Source organism: Eptesicus fuscus, chromosome 4 (assembly GCF_027574615.1).
Source record: "Eptesicus fuscus isolate TK198812 chromosome 4, DD_ASM_mEF_20220401, whole genome shotgun sequence".
Classification (NCBI taxonomy): Eukaryota; Metazoa; Chordata; class Mammalia; order Chiroptera; family Vespertilionidae; genus Eptesicus; species Eptesicus fuscus.
The window spans coordinates 2,816,670-2,829,065 of NC_072476.1; the positions used below are offsets into that span (position 1 = coordinate 2,816,670).

The 12,396-nt window shown below is 52.4% G+C and overlaps 1 protein-coding gene across 2 annotated transcripts in view; it reads left to right on the forward strand.

The window, feature by feature from the left end:
- Positions 1-4,461: 4,461 nt before the first annotated feature.
- The window catches only part of OTOA (otoancorin), a 56,389-nt gene continuing 48,454 nt past the window's right edge, over positions 4,462-12,396 (forward strand). For both annotated transcript variants that reach the window (XM_054714414.1, XM_054714415.1), the window contains exons 1-6: positions 4,462-4,543; positions 5,348-5,376; positions 5,467-5,497; positions 5,600-5,627; positions 7,214-7,301; positions 9,577-9,708. In XM_054714414.1, coding sequence (XP_054570389.1) covers positions 4,462-4,543; positions 5,348-5,376; positions 5,467-5,497; positions 5,600-5,627; positions 7,214-7,301; positions 9,577-9,708 — 390 coding nt within the window. The remainder of the gene's footprint in view (positions 4,544-5,347; positions 5,377-5,466; positions 5,498-5,599; positions 5,628-7,213; positions 7,302-9,576; positions 9,709-12,396) is intronic.

Here is a 12,396-nt window from a genome sequence, read left to right on the forward strand (position 1 = left end):
GTTTTGTCACACGTGTAGATTCATGTAACCACTACCCTATTCAAGATCCAGACTGGTCCATGACCACAGACTCCTTTGTGCACCTTAATAGCCACACGTTTCTTTCCCCATGGCCAACACTGATCTTTGTCAATCCTGCAAATTTATGGTGTGTAACCTTTGTGACTGCCTTTTTTTCACTCAACATAATTCCCTTGAGGTCCATTCAAATTACTGCATATCCATAGTTTATAGTATTGCATGGCGTGGACATACCACAATCTGTTTAATCATTCACCAATTGAAGGATATTTGAATTGGTCCCAGTTTTTTACTATAATGAGTAAAGCTGCCATAAACATTTGTGTACAGGCTTTTATGTGAATACTAGTGGCCCGGTGCATGAAATTTGTGCATGGAGGGGGGATTCCCCTCAGCTCAGCCTGCACCCTCTCCAATCGGGGACCCCTTGGGGGATGTCTGACTGCCGGTTTAAGGCCTAAATTGGTAGTCGGACATCCCTCTCACAATCTGGGACTGCCGGCTCCTAAACGCTCACCTGCCTGCCTGCCTGATTGCCCCTAACTGCCTCTGCCTGCCTGCCTGCTTGATTGCCCCTAACCTCTCTGCCTGCCTGCCTGATCACCCCTAACTGTCTCTGCCTGCCTAATCGTCCCTAACTGCCCTCCCCTGCTGGCCTGATCTTGCCCCCAATGGCCCTCCCCTGCTGGCCTGGTTGCCCCCAATGGCCCTCCCCTGCAGGCCTGATCTCGCCCCCAACTTCCCTCCCCTGCTGGCCAATTTGGTTCTGATTGGTCGGTTTCTATGCCAGTCAGCGTCAAAAGATCCACCTCCTAGGCAGCCATTGGCTCTTCACAGTTCACCCAGATTTGGTTCTGATTGGTTGGTTTCTATGCCAGTCAGTGTCAAAAGGTCTGCCTCCTAGGCAGCCATTGGCTCTTCACAGTTCACCCAGATTTGGTTCTGATTGGTTGGTTTCTATGCCAGTCAGTGTCAAAAGGTCTGCCTCCTAGGCAGCCATTGGCTCCTCACAGTTCACCCAGATTTGGTTCTGATTGGTCAGTTTCTTTGCCAGTCAGCATCTCCGGGCCTATTTCCAGGCCTGATCAGAGAGGCGGGGTCACCCAGCAACCCAGCACTGACTGCAGGACTGACTTCTGGTGTTTGGTTGAGCCTTCGGTGGGTCGTTACGGACCCTGGCTTTTTGTATATTAGGATAGATTTTCATTTCTCTGGGATAAACTCCCAAGAGTGCAGTTGCTGGGCTATGTGTTAAATGCATGTTTAGTTTTAGAAAAAACATAAACTATTTTTCAGAGTACCTGCACCATTTTATTTTCTCACCAGCAATGTATGAGGATTCAGTTTCTTTGCATCCTTTCCAGCATTTAGCATTATCACTTTAAAACATTTTTTTTTTGCCATATGGTAGATCTATAATGATTTTACGGTTTTAATATTTATTTCCCTAATGGCTAATGATGTTGAATATCTTTTCATGTTCTTATTTGTCTTCTGGATATCCACTTTGGTGAAATGTCTGCTCATGTGTTTTGCCTATTGACTAATTGGATTGTTTATTTTTTTAACGGTTTAGTTTTGAGAGTTCTTTATGTATTCTAAATTGATTGTTGTGTGTGTGTGTGTGTGTGTGTGTGTGTGCGCGCGTGCCATTGTTTTTTTTGGGCAGTTTGATTATGATGTGCCTTAGTGTGGTTTTCTTTGTTTCTTCTGCTCAAAGTCTGTTGAGCTTCTTGGATTTGTGGGTTTATAGTTTTATGAAACTTGGTAATATTTTGGCCATTGTTTCTTTAAATATTTGTTCTGCCGCCCTCTTTTTTTCCTGGGACTCTAATTACATGCATTTTAGATGTTTCATAGTGTCCCCAACTGTCTCCTCAGTTCAGTGAGACCTGTAGGCTCTGTTGGGATTCTCCCTCCTTGTGCTGAGGTGTGGAGACCCCAGGTAGTGAGCTGGAGAACTTGCAGAACTCCGTTTGTTTAAGTGTAAAGAAAAACCTAAGTAGGGAGAAGCCCAGTTCTCCCCTTCTTTGTTTGTTCCTGTGAGCCTGTCACCTGTGTGTCTCCTTTACCACTCCACACGGAACACTTCATCTGGTCACTAAATGTGTGACGGTTTCCCCCACACTAGGCAATTCTGTGATGCCGGTGGGTGTCCTACACTTTAACTAAATTCTGACACTATCTGGAGAAAATGTCAGACCCCACAGGTTAAGGGCTCAGTCCCCCCAAACCTCTTTACCCCATTCCGATGCAAATTGCGAGTGGAAGGTCCCCAGGTTACACACAACTTGTGTCTGACTTGCTTACAGATCGGAGGTCCCCACCTCGCTCCTGATGTGTGATGAATTTGGTAGAGCAGCTCACAGAGCTCAGGGAAATACTCATGTTTAGTGACCAGTTTATTAAAGGACACGAAAGAGGATACAATGGGCAGCTAGGTGAAGAGCTACACAGGGAGAGGTTGGGAGGGTTCTGAGTCCAGGAACTTTTGTCATGTGGCATTAGGGTGCCCACCCTCCAACTTGGGCGATGTCTGAACCATGTACTATTGGGATCTCCCTCCTTTTGGCTGATCAGCCATTAACTTCCATTCCAGCCTCTCTCTGGAGGGTGGGGTAGGCCTGAACATTCCAGGCTTTATATCATGGCTTAGTCTTTCCGGTGATCAGCTCCCATCCGGGAGCCGTCCAGGAGCCACCTAGAATCGCCTTCCTGTCTGCTCTTGTCACCCAGGAAATTACAAGGATTTTGGGGCTCTGTGCAGGAGCCAGGAACAGAGACCAGTATACACCGAGTGGCCAGATTATCATGATCTCTGAACGCATAATAATCTGGCCACTCAGTGTATTTAGCCATTTTAGGGGGTATGTAATGGTATCTCATTGTGGGTTAAATTTGCATGTTCTGATAACTAATGATGTTGATCATCTTTAATGTGCTTATTGGCGATTTGTATTTTTTAAATAAAGTTTATATATTTCTACATTTCCCCCCATTGGCTATCTTCTTCTAACTGAATTGCAAGAGTTCTTTTATATCCTGGACATAAATTCTTTGTCAGATACAACAGAGTCCTTGATTTTAAGCACTCCTCTTGTTTGATTGAGGGGAATGGGAGGGAAGGTAAGACTTTAAATAGGAGAGAGAGGCTTGTGTCTTAGACTAGGACAGGGGTTTAGATGGGCAAAGTAGATGGAATTTTAAAATTATTTTGAAAAAACCTCAAGGGATTCTGGGTATATTTGTCTTCCCCTTTTGTCTGCTGAATCTTTTAAATATATTTAAGTAATCAAACTGGAATTATTGATATACTAGAGGCCCGGTGCACGAAATTCGTGCACGGAGGGGGGTTGTCCCTCAGCCCAGCCTGTACCCTCTCCAATCTGGGACCCCTCAAGGGAGTCCCATTGTCCGACTGCCCTCTCACAATCCAGAACTGCTGGCTCCAAACTGCTTGCCTGCCTGCCTACCTGATTGCCCCTAACCGCTTCTGCCTGCCAGCCTGAACACCCCCTAACCACTCTGCTGCCAGCCTGTTTGTCCCCAACTTCTCTCCTCTGCCGGCCTGGTTAGCCCTAACTGCCCTCTCCTGCAGGGTTGATCACCTCCAACTGCCCTCCCTTGCAGGCCGGGTGCCTTCCAACTGCCCTCTCCTGCTGGCCATCTTGTGGTGGCCATCTTGTGTCCACATGGGGGCAGGATCTTTGACCACATGGGGCAGCTATATTGTGTGTTGCAGTGATGATCAATCTGCATATTATTCTTTTATTAGATAGGATAGAGGCCTGGTACAGGGGTGGGGCCAGCTGGTTTGCCCTGAAGGGTGTCCCTGATCAGGGTGGGGTTCCCTTGGGGTGTGGGGCGGCTTGAGTGAGGGGCCTGTGGTGATTTGCAGGCCAGCCACGCCCCCTGGCAACGCAAGCGGAGGCCCTGGTATCTGGAATTTATTTTCCTTCTACAATTGAAACTTTGTAGCCTGGAGCAGAGCCAAGCCTGGGGCTCCCTCCGAGGGCCCGCAGCCATTTGTGTTGGGGTTATAATTGAAACTTTGTTGCCTTAAGCAGGTGGGCCCGGCCAGGGTGTGCAGAAAGCTTTGCTTCCCCTGTTGCCGCCGGCAACCCTGGCCTGCTCTCTCAAGCTCCATTCTGCCGCCATTTGTTTGAATTTGTTTACCTTCTATAATTGAAACTTTGTAGCTTGAATGGAGGTTTAGGCCTGCAACGGCTGGCAGAAAGCTTGGCTTCCTCTGTTACCTAGGAAACCTTGCTCTCTGTGGCTGTAGCCATCTTGGTTTGGGTTAATTTGCATACTCGCTCTGATTGGATGGTGGGCGTGGCTCGTGGGCGTGGCTTGTGGGTGTGTCGGAGGTATGGTCAATTTGCATATTTGTCTATTATTAGATTAGATAACAATTATGCTTGAATTAATTACAGGAGGATGTCTCTGGAACCTAGGACATATGTCCTTTTCCTTTTTCTGAGCCATGGAGTGGCAAGTCTCAGTGCAAATTCCAGCCAGGGTGAGTCCCAAGGGAGGAAACCTCTCCTGGTTTCCACACATCCTAGGGGATGGAGAGGGGATGGGCCGGATTAGGTCCTTGCTGCTGGAAGGTATTCTGGAGTGTGTGTGCACAGGTGTGTGTGTGTGTGTGCACAGGTGTGTGTGTACAGGTGTGTGTGCACAGGTGTGTGTGTGTACAGGTGTGTGTATACAGGTGTGTGTGTAAAGGTGTGTGTGCACAGGTGTGTGTGTGTACAGGTGTGTGTGTAAAGGTGTGTGTATACGGGTGTGTGTGCACAGGTGTGTGTGTGTGCACAGGTGTGTGTGCACAGGTGTGTGTGTGTGTACAGGTGTGTGTGCACAGGTGTGTGTGTGTGTAGGTGTGTGTGTGTGCACAGGTGTGTGTGTGTGCACAGGTGTGTGTGCACAGGTGTGTGTGTGTACAGGTGTGTGTATACAGGTGTGTGTGTACAGGTGTGTGTGTGCACAGGTGTGTGTGTGTGTACAGGTGTGTGTGTACAGGTGTGTGTATACAGGTGTGTGTGTGTGTACAGGTGTGTGTGCACAGGTGTGTGTGTGTGTGTGTACAGGTGTGTGTGCACAGGTGTGCGTGCAGGAGCACCTGTAGGGTTTCCCCAGTTATTCTAAACGGGGTTTTCAAACCAAGGTTTTCTCACACTGGGCACATATAGGTGCAGGTGTGACTAAAACTCCCTGTAATTTTCCTCCACGGCTTTTAGGGGGACGCTTATCCAAACCCACATTTGTATCTTGGAAGGTTACACAGCTCAGTTCTAGCTGTGCATTCATTGCTTTCTTACAGGTTTGCATCCATCGCTGCAGAAAATGGCAGTGAGTATTCCTCTCTTTCTTTCTTTTTTAACCCAAACCTCCTCTCCAGTTTTGGATGTTATACTTAACTGTTGTCTCTTTGCCTTTTAGGAAGAAGTAATAGATGGAAACTATCTGAATGGTAATGTCCCCACCTGCTGCTTCTAAGAATTTCACACAGAATGTGCCCGATCTCTCTGGAGCGACTCGTTTTTAAGCATCTTTCATTTTATTCCCATTCTAGCATTTCTGGATCTCATACAGTTTCAAAGGTAACCTGCCCTTGGGGGGGGCGGGGGTAGATTTTTAGTAAAAGTTCTTTATGGAAGTCTCTCAGTTGTAAAAAGTAATGCACATGCATTACAAACAATGTCAACCGAAGCACGAGTGTGTTTTAAGCAGACGCCGTTGTTCCCCGAGCTTATTCCTCTGCTCTGGCGCAGGGGCTGGCGTCTACTGAGTGCTCGCGGCTCCAAGTGCTTTATCACAGAAACACGCCGGCCCTGCAGCCCCCGGGCCCTGCGGCTGTCCCACGGGGCGGAGCGATGACGCCCAGGCCCGGGGGTGCGTCCGGCCACGCAGAGGGAGGGGGAGCCCCACCCATGGCCTTCACCGTGGTGTCGTCCGTGCTGCGGATGGCGTGTGAGACGCCTGGGGCACAGGCAGGGTCCTGTGGAAGGACAACCGCCAGCAGATAGTTGTTCTGCCGGGAGTGTCTGAGGGAGAAGCGGAGGCCGTGGGGCCTCCCGACGGGGCGCCCAATAGCTAATGTGATGGATGCCCGTAAACCCTCCTCCCTAAGACGGCTCCAAGGGGTAGTTTGGGGTATGTTTTTTCAGGCTAAAATGTTGATTTATTAATTTGTTATCCATTCGTCACTTATAACAAAAACGGGCTTATGAAGGCCTTCTAGTGGCTTCCAGCAGGAGGCTTCACCGCCGCAGGCACGCCTCTGTCGGAGCAGGCGCCTGGCCGTCCGCCTCGGTGGGGAGTGGCCCTCCGCTGGGCGCACGCCGGCTCGCTGGCCTTGCACCGACTGCTGGGTGTGAGCTGTTCCCAGCGTGTGGCTGTCGCGAATGGAACTGTGCGTTTTCTGAGCTGGCACCGTTTGAAGCACTCTCCCTGTGTAAGCAAATTGAATCCTGACAATGCATAACACAGAGAGGGAAACCGAGGCACAGGACAAGTCAGTGAGTTGCTGAAGGCCGCGCAGTTGAGTGACTGAGCCAGCATTCAAATCTGGGTTCCGAGCCCACGCTCCGCAATGCTATTCCAGCCTCTCCTGGTGCACACCGCTCCTGTTTTCATTTATTATTATTGTTATAATTTTTATTAATTAAAAAAATAATTTTTTTGATTTCAAAGAGGAAGGTTGAGGGAGAGAGACATAGAAACATCAATGAAGAGAATCGTTGATTGGCTGCCTCCTGCATGCCCCACATTGGGGATCAAGCCCGCAACCTGGGCATGTGCCCTGACTGGAATTGAACTTCAGTCCACAGGCCGACGCTCTATCCACTGAGCCACACCAGCCAGGGCCTGTTTTTAAACTTAATTTAGTGTGTTTGAGCTGCAGTTGGTTTAGGGGGATCACTGTGGGAGCTGGAATGTTGCTCACAGCGCAGAGGTTGATCATTGTCCTTGGGAGAAGGGGATCCAGGCGGATTCCTAAACTGGAAACTCCCCCTGGCCCCACCCACTGTGTCCCCTTCCTCCGCACACACAGTTTCTAGCACCCCAGGCCCCCCCCCCCCCACCATCCTCTGACTCCGCCCCGGGTCACTCAGCTAGCAGGAGAGCTGCCGTCACGGGGGAGGGGAGCTGCCTGGTGACCTTCCCCGTCTGTCTTTGACCGAAGCTCCCACCCGTGGACGGCAGACCTGCCCCACGCAGTCCTGGCCTACCTGAACGCGCGGAACGCGGCCTTCACCGCCCCCAGCCTGCAGGTGAGTGCCGATGCCCACCCCCATGCGCTCCCTGTGCTCGGGGTGCAGCCGCAGGCCAGGGAAGTGGGGAGTGGGCCCGGTGTAGAGCTGGTCCTCGCCCCCAAGGAAACGGGTTCTGTCCAGTTTTTCTTAAAACACGACACAAGTTCTTTGTCTACAGTGGTTTTTGTCTTTCCATCTTTGATGGAGACACGGTGCATTAGGGTATAAGCTGAGCTGCCGTAACAAAGAGACCCCAAATTACAGCGCTCAGACAATTCAGTTTATTTCTGTCTCTGCAATAGTCCACAGCTAAGCGGGAGACCAGAGCGGATATTTCTAAAGACCGTCCAGAGACCAGGCTCCTTCCAGCTTACCGCGCTGTCCTTCTCTAGGGCTGACGCCCACGTCCTGAAGCAGCACACCCCTTCTCCACCTGAGGCGGGGAGGCTGGGGAGGCTGGGGGAGAGGGGAGGGGGGGAGGGCGGGCAGGAAGTGAAGGTGGGCATCTTTTCCTTTAAGGATGTGACCTGCACTCCCACACTTCCTTCTGCTTACCTCCCTTCGCTCCCAGTCCATGGTCACGTTACTGCAGGCCTTTCTCAGAGGCTTGGACGCGTGGGATTCTAATGCTGAAAGGAACAACGGGGGAATAAGTATCAGTATCTCGGTCATGCATCCAAGAAATATTTTTCTTCACTTTTAACTCAACTACAAGCAAAATCATGTTACTCGGTGGCCGTGGATCTGTGCCTCTGGTGGCAGGGGCCGGTGCGCCGGTCTGCCATTGCACTGGGAAGAGCTCACACAGGAAATGGAGGGATACTCTCCCCGGATTCAAGAACTATTCTCTGCGAGTGTCCCCGCCACGTCCCGCGTGGTTCAGGGTTCAGGTTCAGGGTTCGGGCTCTGGAGGAGGCCGCACAGAAATGAAAGAGACTAGAAAATATTAATTTGGAAATATTGGGGCCAGGCGGGAGCCCAACTCAAGGGGAAGGACTCCACCCCGCTCTGGCCCTGCTCTCCCTTTTATTCAGGTTTTGGGATCCCCCATAGCCCTTAGGCCGGCAATTCCAATAATAGCCAATCAGCAAGGATTGACATAAAACTAAAAGGTGGAAGTTGCTTCAGCTACCATTGTCTCAACTAGACAGTGGGTGGTTGGCTCTGACCTTTCAGAGCTTCAAGGTTGACCAGCCTTCCGGGTTCCTTGTCCACACCTCTCTGCCAGTGAAGGCAATGGGCAGCTTCCAGCAATTCTCTGATTCAGTAAAGAATTCATGTCATGGATGAGTGACGTTCTGACATCTCTGTTGTTTCCATGTTTACTTGATGAAAACAAAAATATCAGCCAACACTCGCAGCTGCATGCCTCGGAGAGCTGGTTGGTAGCCGTTCACCAGGCACCGGCAGCGACCGCCGCCCGCACCGTTATCTCTGCTGCTCATCAGTCTGAGGCAATTAAGACAAGAAATGCCTGACCCTTTGTCTCTAGCATGTGGTTTCTCGTGAAATACATATATACATATTAGTATTATACTACCTGTCTTCATGTATATGTAAATATACTAGATAGTGAGCGAATGAATGATAATACTATAATACTATCATTGAACAACAAACAAACAAAAAGTATAAGTATGTCCCATGCAATATTTGGGATATGCTTATGCTAAAAAAATTATTCGTTGCTTACCTGCAATTTAGACTCAACTGGGCATCCTGAGTTTTCTCTAGCAAACTGGTGAAGTAACTTGCCCATGGCCACACAGCTAGGACGTGGCAAGGTGGGGCTGTGCACATGGGCTGTCTGGCTCCGGAGACCACCTTTGCCCGTGCCACCGGCTCCTGGCCTTTCTGGAGCGGCTGTTTTAGGGCGCTGAGGAGGAACTCCCCAGGAGCGGAGGGAATCTGGCCGGAGAGGCTGCGGAGGAACGTGTTCTTGCTCCCGGAATGCTTGTCTTGCCCTCTAGCTTGGGGCCTGGCGAGTGCCCACCTGGGGGTAAACTGTCTGGACCTGAACCCCCACCCCCGGGGAGCAGGCAGGCAGAGGGAAGGGGGCTGGCTGGTGGGCAGCGAGCTGGGTGTCCAGGCGGGGCGCGCCCAGCATTGCCAAACCTTGGTGTTTCCCGAGAGCAGCTGGCGGTCTGAATTGCTGTGGGAACGCCCTTCTCTAAATGCTGGCAGCCGATGACGCCTCCTGCTGCGGCCTCTGCAGGGTAGGAGGCGGCGGGCTGGCCGCGCTGTGTGCTGCCGCTCCCTCCCGCCCTCACGCACCTCCTCACACCATGTGCAGGCAGCCGTGGAGCAGCACCTGCAGCAGCGCCTGTACCGGCCCCAGCAGCTGCGGGAGGACCTGCGGGGAGCAGACGCCCAGCAGTTCCGCACCGCCATGCAGTGTGTCTGGGAGGACAAGAAGGACCGCTGGGTGAGGCTTCCGAGGGGGAGGCAGGGCCAGCCGTGCGTGCTGAGTTGACGCGAGTTGAGCCTGATTCAGGTTCTGAGCTTTCTTTCTTTTTTAAAAATATGCTTTTATAGATTTTAGAGGGAGAGGAAGAGAGAGGGAGAGAGAGATAGAAACATCCATGATGAGAGAGAACCATGATCGGCTGCCTCCTGCACGCCCCACCCGCGATGGAGCCCGCAGCCCGGGCATGTGCCCTGACTGACCCGGAATCCATCCAGTGACCTCTTGGTTCCTGGGTTGACGCTTAACCACTGAGCCACCCCGGCCAGGCCGGCCCTGACCTTTCCTGTCTCCTTCTCCCTCCTCACCCCCTGGCAGTTTCTCACTTTCTCTGAAGAACAAAGGAAGAGCCGTCTGATTCACATTCGCATGGCATGGAGGGCCTCCAGTGGGTTGGCTTAATGAACACGTGTGAATGGGTGCTATGCCCCCAGGAACACTGGGTTCAGAGATGAATGACTGTGTCCCTGACCTCAAGGAGTTGACAGTCTGGAGTGGAGACAAAAAGCAGATCATTTTCACAAAAGTTGGTGATGTGAGAGCAAAGCCCGGCCTCAGACCCAGAGAGCCCATGGGCCCGGCCTCAGACCCAGAGAGCCCGTGGGCCCGGCCTCAGACCCAGAGAGCCCGTGGGCCCGGCCTCAGACCCAGAGAGCCCGTGGGCCCGGCCTCAGACCCAGAGAGCCCGTGGGCCCGGCCTCAGACCCAGAGAGCCCGTGGGCCCGGCCCAGCCTCAGACCCAGAGAGCCCGTGGGCCCGGCCTCAGACCCAGAGAGCCCGTGGGCCCGGCCCGGCCTCAGACCCAGAGAGCCCGTGGGCCCGGCCCGGCCTCAGACCCAGAGAGCCCGTGGGCCCGGCCTCAGACCCAGAGAGCCCATGGGCCGGCCCGGCACCTCGAGGCTGAGATTCCCTGTCAGAGGCAGGTCGTGGGCCAGTGTCCCCAGAAGGAGTTGAACCATTTACACATTTTCACCATCACGGGTTTACTTTAACGTCTGTGATTAAAATAGAATGGAGACATGGAACCCGTGAGCTTCGCAGTAGAAATGTAGTGTTTCCTTCTGAAATGAATTGAACTTTGTAAAAAAGGGTTTGTTAAAAGATACAGAGTAAATAACAGAAAAGGAAGTGCCAGTTTAGGCAAAATGGGGATTTCCAGGAAAACGATACTGATGAATGTGCGTTGGGGCTTACCAGGTGCCAGGCCTGTTCCCAGGGACTGGCCCGGAAGCTGTTTCTGAAAGGGCCTGGCATCGGTGTGTGAGGCTTTGCAGGCCGTGCGGTTTGCTGCGGCTCACCGTGCCCGGAGCAGGCCGGCAGCCACGGGTGGCAGGGGGTGGGCTGGACGTGCTCCTGTAACACGGTCCCCGGAGCGGGCAGGGGCTTGTGGGCCGCGGTCTGCCAGCAGTGCTCTCAGGACGGACCCTGTGCGGGCGCTGGATTCCCTCTGGGCCTCCTGAAATGGGGCCTTATGAATCTTACCGTGTCCGTACTCAGAGGAGGAGATGGGCGGGGAGAGATTGGGCCGTCACCTTGTGCTTAAAGGCGTGGCCTCCAGGCCTGCTGAGAGCCTGCTGGCCTCGGCTGAGCCATGGGCCTTCTCAGAGTAATGTGTTAAATCTGTAAAATAAAATACAATGGCGACAAAGGAAGCCAATTCTATCGAAATACATTCATCAAAATGTGTAAATATAACCTCTGTGGCATGTCTCCTGAGCACCTTACATGTATTATCTCATTCGAGGTGGGTTAGAGGTAGGCACTGATTCTCTCTCATTAAAGAGGAGGGACGCAGACCTTAAGGGTGAAGCGATTAGGAACACACACAGTAAGCGCAGGGCCTGGGGTTGAATCTGATGCCTGGCCCTCGGACGCATGGGCTTACCCTATAGGAGGGCCGGGGGCATCTCTGAGAAGACACACTGTAGGCACGGTGCGTGGTGCGTGGTCAGTGCTCAGTAAATGGCGGCTGTTATTTTCGGAGGGTGTGTTGGGTGAAGGACAGTGGGCCCAATCAGGTGTGACAGCCCTGTCAGCATTACTGGGTTCTGTGGCTCACAGGAGTCATTCATTCATTCACTCATTCATTCATTCAGTCAGTCATTCAACAGCTTATTTCTCAAGGTTGTCTACGTAGCAGGCATTCTACTGGACACATGGCTTGGGCCTCAAGGACGCCCCTGGATCGACCCCACACTAGAATCAGGTGCCAGGGCTCCAGCCCACCCCAGTGAAGTCAGATGCTCCAATGGTGCTGGGCGCCTGCCCAGTGAGGCTGCCCATGAGCAACTCGAATGCATCAGAGAGTTTGCCTCAAGATGCTCCTAGGAGCACGTGCTGGGGGCGGACTGGTCTGACTGAGCAGGAGGAGATCAGAGAGGACATTAATGTGGCCCCTGAGCTCAGCCTTGGAGGAGGAGCTGGGTTTCAGTAGGGGAAGGAGTTGGGAGGAATTCCGGCTGGAGCCAGGGCCGGGGTGCGGCAGTCACGGGCATCTCAGAACAGGCCGTGCCGGGTGGGTGAGCAGGTGGCGGCCTTGACTTGGTCCTGGAGGCGACGGCAGGTGGTAGAAGGCTTGCCATGCAGCGTGGGGTTACACAGTGGTCCTTCCTTTCCTCGCTGCTGCTAATGGGGTCCCTTCAGTGCCTC